The 20920-nt window shown below is 35.3% G+C and overlaps 2 protein-coding genes across 3 annotated transcripts in view; both read right to left on the bottom strand.

The window, feature by feature from the left end:
• Positions 1-1842: 1842 nt before the first annotated feature.
• Positions 1843-12091, bottom strand: LOC125661401 (toll-like receptor 4). Of its 2 annotated transcripts, none has more exons than XM_048893388.2 (2): positions 12003-12091; positions 1843-5021 (listed from the first exon to the last, which is right to left on the bottom strand). In XM_048893388.2, the coding sequence occupies exon 2, from the start codon at positions 5017-5019 to the stop codon at positions 2713-2715; it is 2307 nt and encodes a 768-aa protein (XP_048749345.2). In that variant the 5' UTR covers positions 5020-5021; positions 12003-12091; the 3' UTR covers positions 1843-2712. The 2 variants fall into 2 exon arrangements, with proteins under 2 accessions (XP_048749345.2, XP_048749344.2); XM_048893387.2 differs by lacking the exon at positions 12003-12091 and adding an exon at positions 7437-8210.
• A 3704-nt stretch (positions 12092-15795) lies between these two features.
• The window catches only part of LOC125661404 (toll-like receptor 4), a 17105-nt gene continuing 11980 nt past the window's right edge, over positions 15796-20920 (bottom strand). Inside the window, exon 2 of the mRNA XM_048893396.2 lies at positions 15796-20053. Coding sequence (XP_048749353.2) covers positions 17759-20050 — 2292 coding nt within the window. The 5' untranslated portion in view covers positions 20051-20053 and the 3' untranslated portion in view covers positions 15796-17758. The remainder of the gene's footprint in view (positions 20054-20920) is intronic.

Genomic DNA, 20920 nt, shown 5'->3' with positions numbered 1-20920 from the left:
TCGTATATGAAAATAGTTCAAATGTCTACTTCATTATTTGTATTAGTGAATATATTCAACACGATAATACAGTTTTATATGCTGCTTAAAAAACGGTTGATGTATTCAGCATGATAACCGTTAACGTAATTTTATCTGTTGAAAAAATGAGGATAACGAACAGTAACGAGAAATATAGAGCCGATCGTATTCCTGTACAGCTACGAAGTAGGTCACCGTGACGCCACGGCAGTTTCCGAAACGGACCAAACCCACATGTTTTTGTTGACGAAAAAGATGAAATGGCAGGGGTAGTCTAGATCTCTTTTGAAATATATTTCAAGTATTTAGCTTGACATTGACGGATTATATCACTCTCTTTGAATACTTTCCAAGAAATCTACACCTACGTGGAAAAGGGTTAACTTGTCTGTGCATCGACATATTTACATGTGTATCGCTAAAATAAGTGCCGTCTGTAGCTGCCAGTGTTCATTACAGACCTTTCGTCATGTTAAAAAAATTGAAAAAATATATTTACATGTTTGTAATTGTCGTAAATGCAATAAGAACGTAAGAGAAATACCCGTATGTAATTCTATTTTTCATTTCGAAATTCGCGTACTGTAACAATGTTATGTCCTGCGCACTACAGTATTTGACAACATTATTTTTGCCCAAGTTTATGCATCTGAATTGAACCAATTTTCTGAACCACTCTATATACATATTTTCCCGCATTTTCCATGGTTGAATGATTTGAGACATCTGTAATCAACTGTCACTTTAGATCAGAGTTATCGTTCTTTATTGTGTTTATGTGTTTATATGAATTAAATTTGGAATATGTTTGTGTAGCTTTTATATGTTTGATACACTAGGTCGTGTACAGTATCTATGAGAATTGACAAGAATTTATTCAATTTACGTATTATCTTGATTACATGCAGTTTGCAGTTTGTCGTCAAATCCTTAACCTATCGGTATTGGTCTGATCATTTTGTGCGGGATGTTTTGCATTATGCAGTGTAATAATGACTATTAATAATTTTGCAAATTGTTTGTAATCAAATTAACTACTATGAGTATGCCATATGAGTGTATAATATATAATATATTTTTGTATAATCTAATATTGAGTAATAGTTGAAGTGTGTTGAAAATGGTTTGACCTATTACGTAACTCAGTTAGGCGCACATGATTATCAAATGAAGTAATTTTTGATGTAATAATTTGAATTATGATTTATTTCACGATTTACAACTTTTTGAGAAACGAGATTACTGCAACTTCTCCTCTATCAATTATCCATATTTATATAGCAATATTCCATCATCAACTGCATATGGTGTCTATGTCTTTCAACGGATTCGATACGCGAGAGCATGTTCTGTGGATGATCAATTTATAATCGACATAGGCTATTGACAAATAATTTGAAGTTGCAGAGGTTTCAAAAGTTTCGTTTTAAAGTCAGCATTATACAAAATCTGTGGTCGTTATAATGGCCTAGTTTCCCAATACAACCCCTGCCATTGGGTCGAATGTTATCGGACGTATTTCAAAGCAATTCGAATCTCGGCGTGACACACCTAAGTCGTTCAAACAGGTAGTGACAGTTCCATCGCCAAACGCTCGGCATCAGGTGTGAATGTCACGGGTCTTCGGGGATGACCTTAAAACGGATGACCCGTGTCACAGTAGGTGTGGCACGCTAAAGAACCCTCACTGCTCAATGGCCGTAAGCGCCGAGCATAGGCCTAAATTTGAAGCCCTTCACCGGTTTTGGTGACGTCTCCATATGAGTGAAAAATTCTCGAGCGAGACGTTAAGCAAGATACAAAATCAATCAATCAATGAAAACAATTTTTAGGCTTTTATTTACATACTGATTTTGACTACATAGTAATCTCATTACCTGATACCTGATCCAGGGCCGTAAATTAACCTTCAATTTGGAGGAGGCAGAAAATTAGGCGGGGGTCTGGGGGCCGCCCAGGCCCCCAGACGCTGAGCACATTTTGTGCACACTGAACACGTTTCGTGCAAAATCCTTGATTCTAAGGCCTTCTAAGATGTTACTTGACTAACTCATTCTAAAAGAAAGATTTGGAATGCTTTTTAAGGGAGGTATCATGTTCTTAGTTATTGGAAACAACATAAATTCTAATGAACTTTAAATTTTAATTTTTTTTGGCTCAAAAGTTGGAGGAGGCAGCTGCCTCCTCGGCCTCCATGTAATTTACGGCCCTGACCTGATCAAGATATAATACGGACTATTCACTTTATTCACTTTACCTGATTAAGATATAAGTCTCACGGTGGGTTTGCCCAGATATATGTGTCTTCCCTTCTCTTAATTTTTAAAACTATGAGCTGTATCAATGCTCGTTATCTTCACTTGTGCATTGATAATGACTACGTAATTACGATAATCACATTCTTTTCACAAGCTTCAACAGACAGATTTAGCAATATATAATATAATTAAGACACACTATACAGAACAGATCCCTAATCTTACAGACAGATTCCTCTTCACATACGTCATAATGGCAGATAGTATCTCTTTTCTGAATTGACACATGAAATGAATATATGTATATCTCCATAGTAACCTTTAGTTCTTTACTTCTAGTGACTTTAACCCATTGTTTTAGTCTTGTACTGTAGGATGTGATAACAATGTTGTTTTTAGTCTTGTACTGTAGGATGTGATAACAATGTTGTTTTTAGTCTTGTACTGTAGGATGTGATAACAATGTTCTGAAGTCATCATCAGGCGAACTCAGTGTATCTCCAAGTTTGGATCGAAATGCTGTTAATTCATCAGGATCTCCACCCTCCGGAATTTCAAGATATGACTTTGATTCAACAAGGTCCATGAATGATCGTGGAAGTTTATTCATCGCACTGTTCTCCAAGACCACCAGAAATAAAACGTTTTCACCATTACGAGAATAAATCGCTTCCATACGCGCCATGTTGAGTTCAAACATGCACCAGTATGACTCTATGAAGTGGGACGTAATGACACAAACAGTTCGTCTGCTGTAATGAATCGCGTTTGAAATGTTATCGGCTATTGCTGTTCCAGGAATGAAATCCCGATGATGTATACACAGTTTTAGCTTATATTCCTCTTCCAGACGCTTTACAAGATCAATAACAAATCGTCTGTCTTTGTCAGCATAGGACACAAACGCATCAAAATAGTATGAACTTTCACCTATGACGTCAACTCTTTTCACTTTATCTCTGTACTTTTCTCTTGCTACGTAATACATGAACCTGAGCTTCCATCTGTATCGATACACAATGCGACTAAGGACTGTTGTCATGACAACGATTATCAATGACGTCATAAGCAAAATAACAGAAGTGTAAGAATAACATCTCTTCTCCAGATGCTGAAGGATATATTCTATATTTGTGAAAGGAACTTCAACTGAATGTTGGGAAGAATTCAATAATGCGCATGAATAATTACTAAAATGTAGGAAATTGATTCTCGTCGAGTCATGCATCCATTTAATGAATTGCAAGTCTTCACAATCACATCTAAATCTGTTACCAAATAAATTCACTGTTATATCTTTCTTTTCTGACACAGAATCTAAGGCATTTCTTATGTCCTCACTCAAGAACGATAACTGGTTGTTAGAAAGGTCCAGGTGTGCAAGCCGCGTCATGTGTTGTACAGGAATCTGGAACTCACTCAAGGAATTGTAACTGAGATTGAGAGTTTCCAGCAGAAAGAGATTGCGGAAAATTGTGTTGGGGAGGCGGACAATTCGGTTGTGGGATATGTTTAACGAAGTTAATATTTGGAGTGTCTGAAATATTTCTCCTTTCTTGTCATTCTCTAAACTTCCTCCAAGTGCATTATGGGATAAATCGAGATAAGACAAACCTTTGAAATATTTGAAAAATTTGTGCGAAACAGTAGTGCAGAAATTGTTGGAAAGATCTGCATAATTTACACTTTCCAAGCCTTTAATTGGACCAGTAAGGTTGTAAATAATATTATTCTGCATATAAATGTGTGTTAGTACTGTTTTATTGGTTGATGTAAAGACAAAATCTTGAAGGGCCATCTTGTAGAGGTTGTCATGGAAATAAAATCGTCGTAATTTCGGTGGCAAGTAGACAGTGACATTCACAGGACCTCGTGTTAATGACACTAAGCTTGGAGTCGACACCGACGCTTGATTGTGATCTTCTGTAGTAGGTCTGCAGACTGTTCGTGTGTCATTGCAGGTGAACAGAAACTGTTTGGTGTATATTTGATGGAAAGAAGATTGAAAACTCACATTAAGGTGGACTACATTCATCAACACCCCGAATTCTGCAATATAAAGTCCAAAGCCTAATTTGTTATTGGCCAGATTTAGATATTTAAGAGAACTCGGTAATTCGGTTAAGACGCCAAGCTCGAAACTGTTTATGCGATTGGATGCTAAATTCAGTTCTTCTAAGTGTGTGTGTTTCAGATAAGAAGTGTGATACTTTCTGATGATAAAAGTAATTCCATAGGTGCACTGTAAATTTTCGAAATTCAGAATCCGTATCGAAGATGAGTTCCGCAAATCTCTGGATATATTAGCCAAAACCTCCAACGTCAACTCTTGGTTACCGGAAATATCAAGATGCTGGAGATGAGGAAGGTTTGTTAAGAAACCTGATTCAATCGAATGAAGATTGTTTTCTGAAAGAGTCAAATATCTTAAAGCAATGTTATTGGACAGTGAACTTTTATCAATGGTTTGCAGCCTGTTCTTCGAGACATCTACATAATCTATATCTTTAGAGAGATTTGGAGGGAAAAGTGAAATTTCGTTGTTTGCGAGATTAATACCGATGACGTCGTCGTTGAATGATGGAGCTGAGGTCAGTTTGAGATTTGAACAATTTGCAAATAGTTTTCCTTTATATCCATGACATGTGCATTTTGTTTCTGATGAACACTTTATACTTTCCACTCCAAGCAATGCTGGAAGGATCACAACCATGAGCCCGACCGAAAAATGATCCACCATCACTAGAAATAAACAATATAATCACAATAACGAACCCGAACGTAAAATGGTCCATCATTAATAGAAACAATATAATGCATATATAGTTGGCAGAAAATATTTACATTACGCAACACTGCATGTAGACTTACACGAAAGGAGCATATGACCTAAAACACTCACGTGATGACCACGTAACAATTTGTACATTAAAAAGGTATTTGTATACAATAATAATAATAATAATAATAATTTGTATACAAGAGCTATATGGAATGATAAAAATACTTTGGAATGTCAATGCAGTATCATTAAACCTTTGGTGCCAATTGTTAATTCATTGCTAAATAACATGACTGACAATTTCAATTGACCTCTGTCAACTAATTTGCAAATTGGTAATTTTAATGATTTTAATTTTTTGAAGAATTTAAATTACGTAATATCTTTAATATTTTTGTGCCAATTTTATGATTTAAATATTAAAAACAATCAAAACAAAACTTTTGTTGGTGTTATTTGTAAATGTAAGATTATAATTGACACCCTCGTTTGTCAAGTAACCCCTCATTCCAATGAGTATTTTGATAATTGTTTTATTTTTGAAAAATGAAATGATATACTAACCGACCCAAATCCTTAGCAACATATACATGAAGCAAAAAGTGCTTTTAAAATTATTTTTGTTAATCAATGCTTTATTTTGAATTAACAAAAACCACCTTCATTAAGAAAGTAAACATGTAGTATTACATGACACATTTATAGGTATCTTGCATATTTTCCATGACGCGCGTTAGTCATATACCAGCAGAGCAATTCCTATTCATAACGCCATGTTCACTGAATAACGTTGTTTATTTCTTAAATGTGTACTAAGGATTATTGAGACAAGTTGTCGTATTTTTTTTTCCAAATAAACAAACAAAAATAAAATCCATTAATTTGACCCTTGACCCAGAGAGGGTAGCAACATGGTTGTTTTACTGCTTCATGTGTCACTCATATTGTGACGTCACCAATTGTAGTTGATCCACCACAGAATTAGACCCATGTCTAGCGCTCATGGCCGTAGCAGTGAGTTTTTTAACAACCTTATGCCTGCTGCGATTCGTGATATCTCCTCCTAGGCACCTGATCCCACCTCTGGTGTGTCCAGGGGTCCGTGTTTGCCCAACTATCTATTTTGTATTGCTTGTAGGAGTTATGAGATTGATCACTTTTCGTTATCTTCACCTTTCATCCGTTCGTAATGTCAAATCCAAAAGAAACGTTATTTCCACTTCTAAATGCCGATCTTTTGATGAAGACACAATCATCACCTTTTTGGCGAGGTCATGACACGAGCGGGATTAGAACTCTCGACCTCCCGGTTACGACGCGAACGCCCGTGGCCGGTTCTTAACAACATTACGTATTGGTGAGAATTGCATCCATATATGTTATTTTCACAGTCTTTGTGGGACTTTGTTCGTTTTTCAGAAATCTAGTACTTGTCCCTATAGGGCATTATGAAGAATGACATTGTATGAGTGAAAACTTTTCGAGAGGGGCGTAAACAATGTAGAACTTATCAATCACTCTAAATTACAGACAAAGGTGGAAAATTTTATTGATATTTCAATTCCGAAATAACTGCGTAACAACCAAGTACAAGTGTTGAAACTTAAACTTAATACTTGAGCCACCGCGGTGGTCTAGATGTTAGAGCGTTCGCCCCGCATGCGGAGGGTCGAGTATCTTGCCACAAAATTTTAAAATTTGGCCCAAAATAAAGAAATCATAATAAAGGGTTTTCGGAAAAAGTATCAAGATCAATATACCGTGAAAATTAGTTTTGTTGCATAATACCGTGTAGGTAACTATCCAAGGCATGTATATGACAAGTTTCAAAAACATTGATTCATTTGCTATTGAGTAATGGTCAAATCTGTGACAATTTACCGATTTAAAATTCCCTCAACTTTGTCTCCACCTCGATGTCACATACTTCGTGAGGGGTAATGCCTTAACACAATTTACATATATACATGCAAATATCCTAGTCTGCAAGCTTTGTTAAAATCTGACGAGTGATTCTGGAGGTTTATTGTTATGTTAATAATACGTTTTACTACATTTACCTAATTATCTCCCATTGCTTAGGAATGACCCCTATGCGATTGCCCCTGGTGCAAGTTTAAAAGAAATTGAGCAAGGCATAATAGAGATATGGCCCATCTTCTTAAACGTTTACACACACCTCATGCCAATTCTGGGCTACATGTCGCATTGACAGTTCGTTTTCCCAATATCTATGGTAGTTATAATGCTCCAGTTTGCCAGTACAACCTGTAATTGAGTCAAATGCTATCTGACGTAGTTAATACCAATTGTTAGGTCGTCCTTTACACACTCATTTTAACTGAATTATGTTAACTACAGATTACTCCGTTTACCTTATCAAGATATATGCTTCACGGCGAGTGTGACTGGTAGACAGAGGATGCTTACTCCTCCTAGGCACATGATCCCACATCTGGTGTGTCCAGGGGTCCGTGTTTGTCCAACTCTTAATTTAGTGTTCCTGATAGGATTCATGAGATCGATCACTTTTCGTTATCTTCACCTTTTCATGTTTATAATAAGGTCACTTTAGCTATTGGATAAAAAGACAAAAATCGCAAACAACACTGCACAGTCCTGACAAATTATATGCACAGTTAACTATTTATACAGTTATACTTAGATATTTTATTGAAAGTAGATATTAGCGGCAAACTAACACCTCAACTTAATGACAAACAGGTTGACTTCAGCTTCTCCATCGTCAACTTCCCATATTTTGTAGCAATATTCCAATGCCACCTGCATATGGTGTTTATATCTCTCAACTGATTCGATACGCAAGAGCTTGTTCTGCTTATGGTCAGTTTTTAAATCGAATCAGGCTACTGACAAACAAGTTGATGATGCAGGAGTTCCCAAGAGTCTCGTATAAAGTCGGCATTTTGCAAATTCCATGGTCGTTATAACGATCTAGTTTGCTGATACAACCTATCATTGGGTCAAATGCTGTCTGACGTGTTTCGTGCCAATTGTTAGGCCGTTCTTGGCGCACTGTTTGTAACTACGGATAACTCCGCTTACCTGATCAAGATAAAGCGCTAACTGCGGGTGTGACCGGTCGACATTGGATGTGTACCCCTCCTAGGTACGTGGTACCACCTCTGGTATATCCAGGGTACGTGTTTGCCCAACTCTATTTTGTATTGTTCATAGGAGTTATGAGATTGATCACTGTTCGTTAACTTCAACTTTTCATATACATGTACAAAGTAGTTGATTAATCTTTACTGTTAATTAGAAAATCGATAAACGGACCTGTAACATCAAAATCCCAATTATTTATTGTTGTGATATACAGCCTCAATCGCAATATTGTTTACCATCTGAATACAATACAATAGATAAAATGCTATCAAGGCAATCATTGACCATCTTAGGCAATAAAGGACCCCTTGTTTTTCCCTATTTTGTATCTTTTGATTATGATATTTATACCTACAATTAAAGTGTAAACTATTCATTAATTTCATACAATATTATAGTAGAATTGATTACAAGCCGCCATGTCATGAATTACCTATATCATTGCAATGTTCAAATCCTTATATCCTTTGTGTAATACTGTATTTATGTATTTTAAAATTTGTATGACCTTGTGCCTTCTACGGAGAGGACTTGTATAGGCAGTGCCTGCTGTCCAATCCTATTATAAACTATCATAATAAAATACTGTTTAAATTAGATTAATTAAGGCCCCTTTACCTGCCCGACGTTTAAATGCCGAACATTTGGCGAAGGAGGAATGATGTCCAAGGTTTGTCGTGGCCATGACAGGAATGGGTTACGAAGGGAACGCTCTTCCACTGAGCTACCGAGACTAGTTATTATTGACAACGAGTACTCGATCATCGAGGGGTCATATCGATAATCGATTACATTTTTCATAGTCGAGTATTCGTCAAAAATAGCTTAATTAGCTATTTTCATAAATTATAAACGTTTCAGTGTTTTTGTACAATTCATGTAAGAATAAATTCTAACCGTTTCATCGGCTGGACAATCGGTGACAAAACTTAGAAATAGGCTATCGTCCAATATTGTCGATCGAATTATTGTTTGAGCAAGAATAATCAAATCGTACATTATACATCAATTGGAAAGACCTTGAGAATTAAGCTCGTTTCATTTTACACCTAGGTGTATTTTAGTTGTTGATTGTGCATTTCACTATCAAATAAAAAAAAGACCGTTTTTCGACCTCTCTGTCACACGTCAGTGAATATGTCGGATCTACATGTAGATCACGGGTGATTTATTTATTATGCGTCTAGCGTATAGCGCAACCTCGTGTATAACGCAAACCCTCAAAGTTGGGCTAATTTCCTTGAATAAGATGGAAGGGGCAACCCCAAAGTTTTCTCAGAATATGATAGAAGCATGCCCTATGTTTATTTCGCATTAAAAGATCATGAAATAAAATGAAAATTCATAAAAATTCAAAATGAATTTCTGTCTTATATTGCATGTTGATATACTTTTCATGCTAACGTACTTAAAAATAAATAAACCCAAGCATGTCTATTGTAATATTGTATCACAATGTTCTAGCTATGTGCAATCAAAATACGATATCGCTAATTCTATTGAACAGTCGTTATCAGCAGTCTTTCATCCCGTGAACTTGGCTATCGGTGTGTGCTGAAGGGGGGGGGGGGGGTGATGACGTAGATACTTAATTGTACTATGTCAGTCCGGGTTTTATAACCGAGTACTCGACTGTCACGTGACTAAAGCCCCCGAATATTCGACTAGGCTATCCGAGTAAAATTGACATCCCTAATATTATCATTAACATTTCCATGATCGACAATTAAACACTAACAGTAATATCATCATTAATTTTATCATCATTATCATAAATAACATTATTAATATCATCATTAATTTTATCATCATTATCATAAATAACATTATTAATATCAATATTAAATAGACTGGTTCAAGATTTTTGAAAAAAAACAACAACTTTTGTTTTTAAATTTTTATGTGAAACATTAAAAATATAACTCACTTAATGTTCACAGAAAGGTGAAGATAACGAACAATTTTGACATTCTGAATGCAAGGATAAAAGCAATATTTTAGCCTTAAATCTGTGTTACAAAATGTATGTAAACAAGGACTGTTTGCTATGTTTACAAACACATTCGTGAAATGTTAATTTTGTAAAATAAAGCATCTTGATTTTGCATAGTCATAAATTCATCTTTTAGATTCTACCTACAGATAGATATAATAAACTTCTATATGTATTTCTTTCTTGAAAACCCCGTAAACAATAACATACCGCAATCTTTGTTTACAAAACAACAAATCCTAAACTCTATAAAATGAGCCCCTATGATAATATATAACCTGATTTTTGTGTGAAAATTTTTAAACATACGAGTATTATAGATTATTATGCTTGCATCATTAAGTGCAAGATTGTTTTTACAGACTATGCCCCACTAAGTAGATTTTGATCATTAAAAGTGAAAAACAAAATTTGGGGAAAATCTTGAATCCGTCCCCTCACCATCAGCTGTGTTAATGCTACATACTACTGCTATAAGTATTAATGATCAATAAAGTATTGATAAGAAATAAACAACATCAGCTGTGTTAATGCTACATACTACTGCTATAAGTATTAATGATCAATAAAGTATTGAAAAGAAATAGACAACATCAGCTGTGTTAATGCTACATACTACTGCTATAAATATTAATGATCAATAAAGTATTGATAAGAAATAAACAACATCAGCTGTGTTAATGCTACTACATACTACTGCTATAAATATTAATGGTCAATAAAGTATTGATAAGAAATAGACAGCATCAGCTGTGTTACTGCTACATACTACTGCTATAAGTATTAATGGTCAATAAAGTATTGATAAGAAATAAACAAGGGAGGGATAAATGGGTGGGACAAGAGAAATATCCGGTTCAGTGTTATTAGAATCACTTGAAAAGCCCAAATTCAATGTATGAAGCGAATTGATCAAATCCATTGTTATAAGCGAATTTATCAGATAAGACAAGAAATAGGGTGGATACATCGCGGGTTCAATAGGCACTCTGTACTTCTGAATGGCCATCCTACCTCTCAACAAACCTGTGTAACGTTGGTATGATGATGTCAATCAAATAAAAACACTGACTGTTAATACAAAATGCTTATCATGCAAAGTGAATATTTGTTCAACACGTCAATGTGCACACCTTATATCTGTATGAAATTCAATGACAGATGTAGAGGTTTTGCACCCTACTTGGTAAATATTAAAAAAAAAAAAAAACGATGATCATATATATGTATATTATATTGGGGTCTGGATCCCAATTCGCATTTTCCTTGGGAAGGGGCATTATAGTTCCACGCAAACTTTTCCATCGTCTTAAGCTCTAGCGCCAAGGTTATGAGAAAAGTAATTTTCACCCCTTTTGGATTTATGCATTCTGAGTTAAAACACATTGTCTTTATCCCTCAAAATCAAAAGCTTGGATCCACGCCTCTATTGGATTGCATAATCATAAAACGTTTGATCTCCCACAACATGCTGTATAGCCTTAGAATAACTTTGATAATGAAGACATGGACGAAATTTGCCTAGCATGTAGCAATCGTCATAAAATAATTCATCGCTTTTGTTGTTGATTTGATATTCAATAATATACGAATACCCGGTAACAAAACAGTATGTCCTTATCTCCCTATTCATGGCGGACTGATAAATAAGAACGACCTACTTTAACTTGTAATGGACTTCAGATAGATGATAGTAATTGATAGAATGAATCTTTTTAATTTGCAATGTCCTTCAGGTAGACAGTCGCGATTAAGAGAATACTAAGATTGTTTGATATGAAAGAGAGAGAGAGAGAATGAAAGAAAGAACAATAAATACCTTGTACATGTCAAATACGTCGCGCCCATAAACAGCTTAAGTCCACACTGTTATCACAATCCGACAATTTAGACAAATATAGGAAAACCTACATTTCAAACCGTAACAAACAGAACTTGGGGGATCTCCAAGATAAGATAACAGATATTTGTTGAAGCAGTTAGTGGTTGCTGATTTTTTATTACCTCTTCTGTATGAATGGCAATGGACATTGTATATAGACAATTCAAATAGCACGCGTTGTGACGTTACGTTAATTTACACGTGTTATGTACGCTATAGACGTCAACGGATTCAATATCTGGAAATTTAACGCTTTCTCCGCACACAAATATAATGTGAAAATCACAGAAAAGAGATCCAGCCCTTTTTACTGATTCTATAATACCGTGTTACATTCAATTTCCTGTAACACCAAACACGCAACGTAGTGTAATGGAAATATTCAAGAAAATGTAGATTTAACAAAGTAAGGTTCCCTTATCGATAAAGCTGAGAACGATGTGCATTTGACTTTTTAACATAAGGGATATATTGTCAACTGATTAAGTTTCGTAGTGTGAACTAAGGGTAAAGTTGAAAGGGGCATTAAACTACAATAATTATTTATATCTCCAAGAACGCTATATGACGTCACAATGCTTATTTTGTCAGACAATGAAATGGCGTCGCAATACCTATTTTTCAAACTTCGATAATACGATTTGAATGAATGTCAATAATCTAATAGAAAGTCTCAAAGTAGCAAAATGACGAGGAACAAATTCTAACATTAAAACACAAAACAGCAAATTGAAAATCAAATATTTTTAACAGTACGCCGCAAAGCAGCAACCTGAAAATAAATCATTTTAACAGTAAGCCGCAAATTGAAAATCAAATATTTTTAACAGTAAGAAGCAAAACAGCAAATTGAAAATCAAGTATCTTTAACAATAAGAAGCAAAACAGCAAATTGAAAATCAAGTATATTTACAGTAGCTTGAGAAACAGCAAACGCAAATTGATGATCATTTAAATGTAAGTCGTAAAATACCAAAACGAAAACCATCAATTTGCCGTAAATGTACGTCACAAAATAGCAAAACGAGAACTTATTAGCATTTGAATATAATTCTTGAAATAGCGAAATGAAAATCAATAATAGATATAGTGTATTGCCTTATAATGTTCTATGGCAGTTTCGCGATCCTACCTACCCTTTGTAGGCGTCCTGTTTTGCTAATAAAACAATAAAAACGTAACATTTGTAACTCATAAGTTTCTTTCATTGTTATAAAAAGTAATCTATATGCCTTACAAACAAACATATAAATGACTGAAGGAAATCTAATATTCAACAAATAAAAAATTCTATCGTCTGCGTTCCGGTGACACACGCGTAATCAAACATAGTGACGCACAGACAAGTTAATGCATGTAGTTCTTGTAGGACTGTGCGTGGGATAACAGCATTCAGAGGGATCGCATTGCAATGACCTCGTCAGCATCAAATTAAATATTTCAAATTGAATATCTTAAATATCCTTCAAAATAGTATGCCTATATATATTACCGTTCTTCAGTTAGCTAAACAAACTTGCAGTTCCGATGTTGCTATGACGTCACTAAGTGACACGATTAGAAGCTGTGTAATTTTAGTAGAATAGAAATAAAGTTGTCCTTGTCGTGGATAATACAGGATAACCTCCTTGTACAGGATTAGGTAACACGTAGTCCCTCTCCTCTATGCGGAGCAGTCACTGATTTATCTATGATAACTCCGTTTACCTGATCAAGACAAAGTGCTCACGGCGGGTGTGGCCGGTCGACGGGGGATGCTTACTCTTCCTAGGCACCTGATCCCATCTTTGGAATGCCCAGGGGTCCAAGTTTGCCCAACTCTCTATTTTGTATTCCTTATTGGCGCTATGAGACTGATCCCTGATCGTTATCTTCACCTTTCATTATATCATTGATATACGAGTCAAAAATAAGGAATGGTGATCAACAGATTAAAGGAAACTAATTAGAAGGGATATTCTTAAGTATTCCATGAAAAATGAATTCAAAATCATAACCATTGTTCTATACAAACAACACTGAGGGAACTTTACCATGTCTTAGCACGGATGCTGACATGTATTCCCTGTATAAAATACATACCATGTATTGTTCTCTCTAATCTAATTAGTAATATCGACAGTTCATACTGTCGACATAAAATTGACAGTTTACGCCGGCGAAGAGTCTTGTAAATCTCAAGTTTATATCTATGGAGATTTGTTCTTACCTTCATTACATCTTCCCGCAATACTGCAGGTACATTCAAGACCTCTGATATATGTTACAAAGCAATACTGCATAAATGTAAATAATGAAAAGTTATACTTTTTGTGTCCAAGACCCGAATGTACCATTAGTGAAATTTTGACAATGCTATTTCATTAAAATGTGACACTGTTGACTTTCACGTACATTGCAGAAATTAAATTCACACTCTGGACATTCATGTAACACAGAGACACCGTATATACTTTCACGTGACATTGTAGATACTTTCACGTGACACTGTAAATACTTTCACGTGACACTGTAGATACTTTCACGTGACACTGTAGATACTTTCACGTGACATTGTAGATACTTTCACGTGACACTGTAGATACTTTCACGTAACATTGTAAATACTTTTATGTGACATTGTAATACTTTTATGTGACATTGTACATACTTTCACGTGACACTGTAGATACTCTCATGTGACATTGTAGATACTTATATGTGACATTGTAGATACTTTCATATGACACTGTAGGTACTTTCACGTGACACTGCATACATTCACGTGACACTGTAGATACTTTCACGTGACATTGTAGATACTTTTATGCGACACTGTAGATACTTTCACATGGCACTGTATACATTCACATGACACCGTAGACTTGTATGTGGCACTGTAGATACTTTCATGTGATACTGTAGATGAAAGGTGAAGATAACGAACAGTGATGAACTCATAACTCCTATATGCAATACAAAATAGAGTTGGGCAAATACGGAACCCTGGATATACCAGAAAGCATCCCCTGTCGACCGGTCACACCGCCGTGAGCCTTATATATGGTGTTTAGGCCTTTCAAGTGATTCGATACGCAAGAGCTTGATCTGCGTATGACCAATTTTTAAATGGGGACAGCCTGCCAACAAACAAGTTGATGTTACAGGGGTTTCAATAGGCTCGTTTAAAGTAAGCATTTCGCAAAATCTGTGGTCGTTATAACGATCTAGTTTGTCTGTACAACCTGTCATTTGGTCAAATGCTGTCTGACATGTATCATATTGTTTGTTAAGCCGTTCTTGGCACACTGATTTTGACTACATATTTCCCCGTTTACCTGATCAAGATATAGGGATCACAGTGGATGTAAAACTGTATGACAAGGGATGTTTGCTCCTCCTCCACACCTGATACCACCTCTGGTGTGCCCAGGGGTCCGTGTTTGTCCAACTCTTGATTTTGTATTCCTTATAGGAGTTTTGGGATTCTTCACTGATTGTTATCTTCACATTTTCATGTGACACTGTCATGTGACAGTTTAGATACTTCCATGTGACACTGGATTTTCATTTAACACTGGAGTTCATACGGCAATGCAGATTTTCATGCGTTGCTAGAATTTCTTGTGACTGTAGATACTTTCACCTGACACTGTAGATTCTTTCCAACAATTCAAGTACAACTGTCAAAACTACGAATTCTGATGGAAGGCAATGTCTTCCGGTATTTGAACACACAGACAACATGTCATTAAAATGCATAGAATTTAATTTAAAAATTCACAAAGTAAAACAGCTATGGTAGGGACGTTATGGAATTCAAGGGTAACTGAATGTTCTCTTTCAAACAAAAACCAGTCTTGAAGATTAAAACATCCCCAATGCGTATATTACCAACATATAAGAAAAAAGGATTACATGATGATTACCGTCATAAAAATGTAAGTATTTTGTATTGTATATTTCTTTGTGCAAAGCAATACGCAACTTCCGAGATACCAGCTCTTCTGTGGTGGAGGTACGTTCAGCGTTCTGTTGAACGCTTGGGTGGGTACAAGATGTATAGTTATACAGTTATACTATAGACTAGCTACATATGTATGTTAATACGGATAAACGTTATGAAAATGTAAATTTTGTTTATATACATTAAACTGACCATATCAAGAATAATATTTGTTTTGAATTAGGCCATTAAATTGAATATGAAGTTATTTCTCATTTCCTCCTCTGCACGAGTGATATTTTGATAAAAGAAAAATGGCGATTATCGATTTTTGTTTGAACTAATTTATCATTAAGGTATTCAATGTATAATGACCATATTTGCATATCTAATAAACGGATGGTTGAATATTTGTAATCATGGTATCATTTTGAAGGGTTCTTCAAATAAAAACAATCCACCATAGGAATTTTCAAAATTTTGTTTACCGCTTGATTTATTTCACATAGAATTTAACATTGAAGCATATGGGAAAAGCATGTTTTGTTACAATATTTTAAAAACAAATTATATTTTCATACTAATCTCTTGGTAGAAAGTTACATACACTTTCTTTTTATGAAAATATGAAATAAAATTAATCATTGACCACACACATTTTTAGAAAATTAGATTTTTCTAATTTTTACAAAGGGCAGACAACTCTTCCGAAAACTCTTAAGTGCAAAAAGGTCAGCTTCTTATCATTTACTAGTCTTGTGAATTTCATCTGCTTCACTTTCATCATTATTTAACAATAAACTTTTAAGTTGATCTAAATCGGCTTTAAGGCAATATATGAAGGCAGCGATAAGCATTTGTACCCACCGAGTGTGTACGAGAATAGGTTTTGATTCTCACTGTGTATAAGAGTTCCACAATGGGAAAGAACTGTTGGGCAGCTCGGAAATTGCATATTGATCGATAGGCCATAATTGAATAATGCAAATCGTTAATGTAAAACGTAATTTTTATATGACGATAATGTAAAACATAATTTTTAAATGATGTTAATATAAAACGTAATTTTTAAATTACATTAATATAAACCGTAATTTTATGATGACAATGATGTAAAACGTAATTTTTAAATGACGTTAATGTTAAAACATAATTTTGAATTATGTTAATGTAAAGCGTATTTTTTAAAGGAATATAATGTAAAAAGTCATCTCTACCTGAGGATAATGTAAAACGTAAATTTCACATGGCACATGAAGCAATATAATGCACATATATTTACATTGTCTCCAAATTATCATATTCGCTTACGGTGATTGAGTATGCTTTTCAAAGTCTATTTTATTCATAGATTCAAATAAACGTTATGGCTCTGTGATGTTCACTACGGTTTCGATTTGCAAATTTTAATCAACTGTGAAAATTCAATAATGCCTACCTCTCTGGTTGACTACGATCTACTATACCTTCCAACTATAGCTCTAACCAGACCCCCCCCCCCCCCAAAATGCTATACAGAGCTAAATTTCTTGGGACAATGTGTATTATGATAGCAAACACATTTGGGTTTAAATTTAGCCAATAAAATTTGATGAAATGATACTAAATCGTAAAAAGTAAACATCATTATCACCCTGTGTCAAAAAACCCACTTGTAGGTAAAAAAAAATATCCTCCACTAGAAAGACCTTAAATTGGAATACAATCATTTCTTGCACTTCTTCAAAAGGTATACAATTGCAGACAAAATCATTTCTTTATATCATTTTCAGACAGTTTTATTCAGTCTTCTGACGTCACAGTCACGCAAACTGAGTATATCTCCAAGTTTGGAACGAAGGGCTGTTAATTCATCAGGATCTCCATCCTCCAGAAAAAAATCTAAATAAGACTTTGATTCTATCAAATCCATGAATGATCGTGGAAGTTTCTTTATCGCTCCTTTCTCCAAGACGAGTAGAAATAGCACGTTTTCACCATTACGAGAATAAATTGCTTCCATACGCGCCATGTTGAGCTCAAACATGCACCAGTATGATTCGATGAAATGTGACGTAATGACACAAACAGTTCGTCTGCTATAATGAATCGCATTTGTAATGTTATCAGCTATTGCTGTTCCGGGAATGAAATCCCGATGATGTATGCACAGTTTTATCTTATATTCCTTTTCCAGACGCTTTACAAGATCAATAACAAATCGTCTGTCTTTGTCAGCATAGGACACAAACGCATCAAAATGGTATGAACTTTCACCTATGACTTCACCTCTTTGAACATTATCTCTGTATTTTTCTCTTGCTACGTAATACATGAACCTCAGCTTCCATCTGTATCGATACACAATGCGACTAAGGACTGTTGTCATAACAACGATTATTAATGACGTCATCATTAAAATAATGAGGATGTAAGAGGAGCACTGCTTTTCCAAACGTTGAAGTAGATCCTCGATTTTTGTGAAGGGGAAATGTTTAGAAGAATTTGAAAATGTGCATGAATAGTTACCTAAATGCAGGAAATTGATTTGCGTGGAGTTGTGCATCCATTTGATGAATTTCAAGTTTTCACAGTCACATTTGAATCTGTTGCCTAACATATTGACGTTTATCTTTCTCTGTTTGGATAAAGAATCCAGAGCATGTCTCGTTTCCTCGTCCAAGACCAACAACTGGTTATAGGAGAGATCCAAATGAGCAAGTTTTGTCATATGTTTCAAAGGTAATGAGAACTCACTTAAGGAATTGTAGCGAAGGTTAAGAGTTTTTAACCGATTCAAATTTTGGAAGATATTGTCAGGAAGTTGGACAATTCTGTTTCGTGCTAAGTTTATTGAGGTCAGTCTATATAGCCTCTGAAATATTTCTCCCTTATGGTCACTTTCTAAATTTTCTCCTAGTGCATTATTGGAGAGATCAAGATGTGATAGATTTGGAAGGTCTTCGAAAAATCTGGGTGATATATAACTACAAAAATTGTTGGAGAAGTCTGCATATCTAACACTCTCTATGCCCTTTAGAGGACCATTTAACCTGTAAATGATACAATTCTGCATAAAAATGTGTGTCAATACTGGTTTACTAACAGTTTTAAAAACATAATCTTGAAGAACCAGCTTGTATAGATTATCGTGAAAATAAAATCTCTTTAGTTTTGGTGGAATGAATATACTGATATTTTGAGTTTTTCGGAAAGTTGAAAGTGACGCTGAAGACGACATCGACTCTACTCCGTGGAATTCCGTACAATGTTTTAAGTCTGGTCGTGTATCATTGCACTGGATGCTAAAGTTTTTTGTGTATATTTGGTGAAAAGTCGCCTGGAAACTTATGTTCAGGCTAACAACATTTTTTAAATCACTAAATTCTATGATATAGAGACCGAAGCTGAGAATATTATTAGCAATATTCAAATGTTTAAGAGATCTTGGTAACTCAGTCAAAACGCCAAATTCGAGGCTGCTAATCCGATTGGACGCTATATTCAGTTCTTCTAAGTGTGTGTGTTTCAGATAAGCAATGTGGTACCTTTTTATGATGAAACTGACACCGTATGTGCACTGTAAGTTCTCAAAATTCAGATACCGGATTGTCGAAGAGTTTTGCAAATCTCTAGATATGTTAAACAAAACCTCTAACGTTAGTTCTTGGTTACCAGAAATGTCAAGACGCTGTAGATTTGAGAGGTCTCGTAGAGAATCTAGTTCAACCGTATGAAGATTATTGTGTGCAAAGCTTAGATTCTGTAGGGCGGTATAATTTGCCAATGACGTGTTTTCAATTTTTCGTAGATTGTTCTTAGAGACATCTAAATGAACGATATGTATGGGAAGGTTTGGCGGGAAAATTGAAATGAAATTGTTTGCAAGATCTATTCCGACGACGTCATTGCTGAATAAAGGAGCTGAGGTCAGGTTAAGGTTTTCACAATTTGCAAATAATTTTCCTTGAAATTCATGGCATCTGCAGTGTACATTTGATGAACATTGTAGGGGTTTGGCTGACACTAATGTTGCTAGGAAGACGAAAGATACACAATGGAGCTTTGCTTCTTTCCACATGTTCTACAAATAAGTAGATGTTTAAAATAATCAAAACATGAAATGGAAAGTAGTTCTAATCAAAACGGGGACCGTTACAGAAGTTCCCGAAACGTCCCCCATACAACAAGAGGCCCATGGGCCACATCGCTCACCTGAGTCACCTTGGTCCATATCAGAAGATTTTCCATATCTATTTGCATGTAAAACCGTAGTCCCTATTATGGCCCCAAACCTACCCTTGGAGGCCATGGTTTTTGCAAACTTGAATCTGCACTATGTCAGAAAGCTTTCATGTAAATGTGAACTTCTTTGGCCCAATGGTTCTTGAGAAGATTTTTAAAGATTTTTCCTATATATTTGTATGTAAAACTTTGACCCCCTATTGTGGCCCCATCCGACCCCCGGGGGCCATGATCTTAACAATTTATAATCTGCACTATATTAGGAAGCTTTCATATAAATCTCAGCTTTTCTGGCTCAGTGGTTCTTGAGAAGAAGATTTTAAAAGATTTTTCCTATAAATTTGTATGTAAAACTTTGATGCACCCCGTTGAGGCCCCATCCAATCCCCAGGGTCCATGATTTTAACAAACTTGAATCTGCACTATATAAAAAAAAAACAAAAAAAACGAAAAACAAAACAAAACAAACAACAACAACAAAAACTTTGACCCCCTATTGTGACCCCATCCGACCCCCGGGGGCCATGATTTTAACAATTTAGAATCTGTTCTATATCAGGAAGCTTTCATATAAATCTCAGCTTTTCTGGCTCAGTGGTTCTTGGGAAGAAGATTTTTAAAGATTTTCCCTATATATTTGTATGTAAAACTTTGACCCCCTATTGTGGCCCCATCCGATCCCCCGGGGCCATGATTTTAACAATTT

The sequence above is a fragment of the Ostrea edulis genome, chromosome 8 (genome assembly GCF_947568905.1).
Source record: "Ostrea edulis chromosome 8, xbOstEdul1.1, whole genome shotgun sequence".
In the NCBI taxonomy this organism is placed as follows: Eukaryota; Metazoa; Mollusca; class Bivalvia; order Ostreida; family Ostreidae; genus Ostrea; species Ostrea edulis.
This window is presented reverse-complemented; position numbering and strand designations above follow the sequence as displayed.

What these genes read in the sequence shown, in the direction of transcription:
- LOC125661401 (XM_048893388.2), bottom strand. Translation starts at nt 5,019, where the DNA reads ATGGTGGATCATTTTTCGGTCGGGCTCATGGTTGTGATCCTTCCAGCA.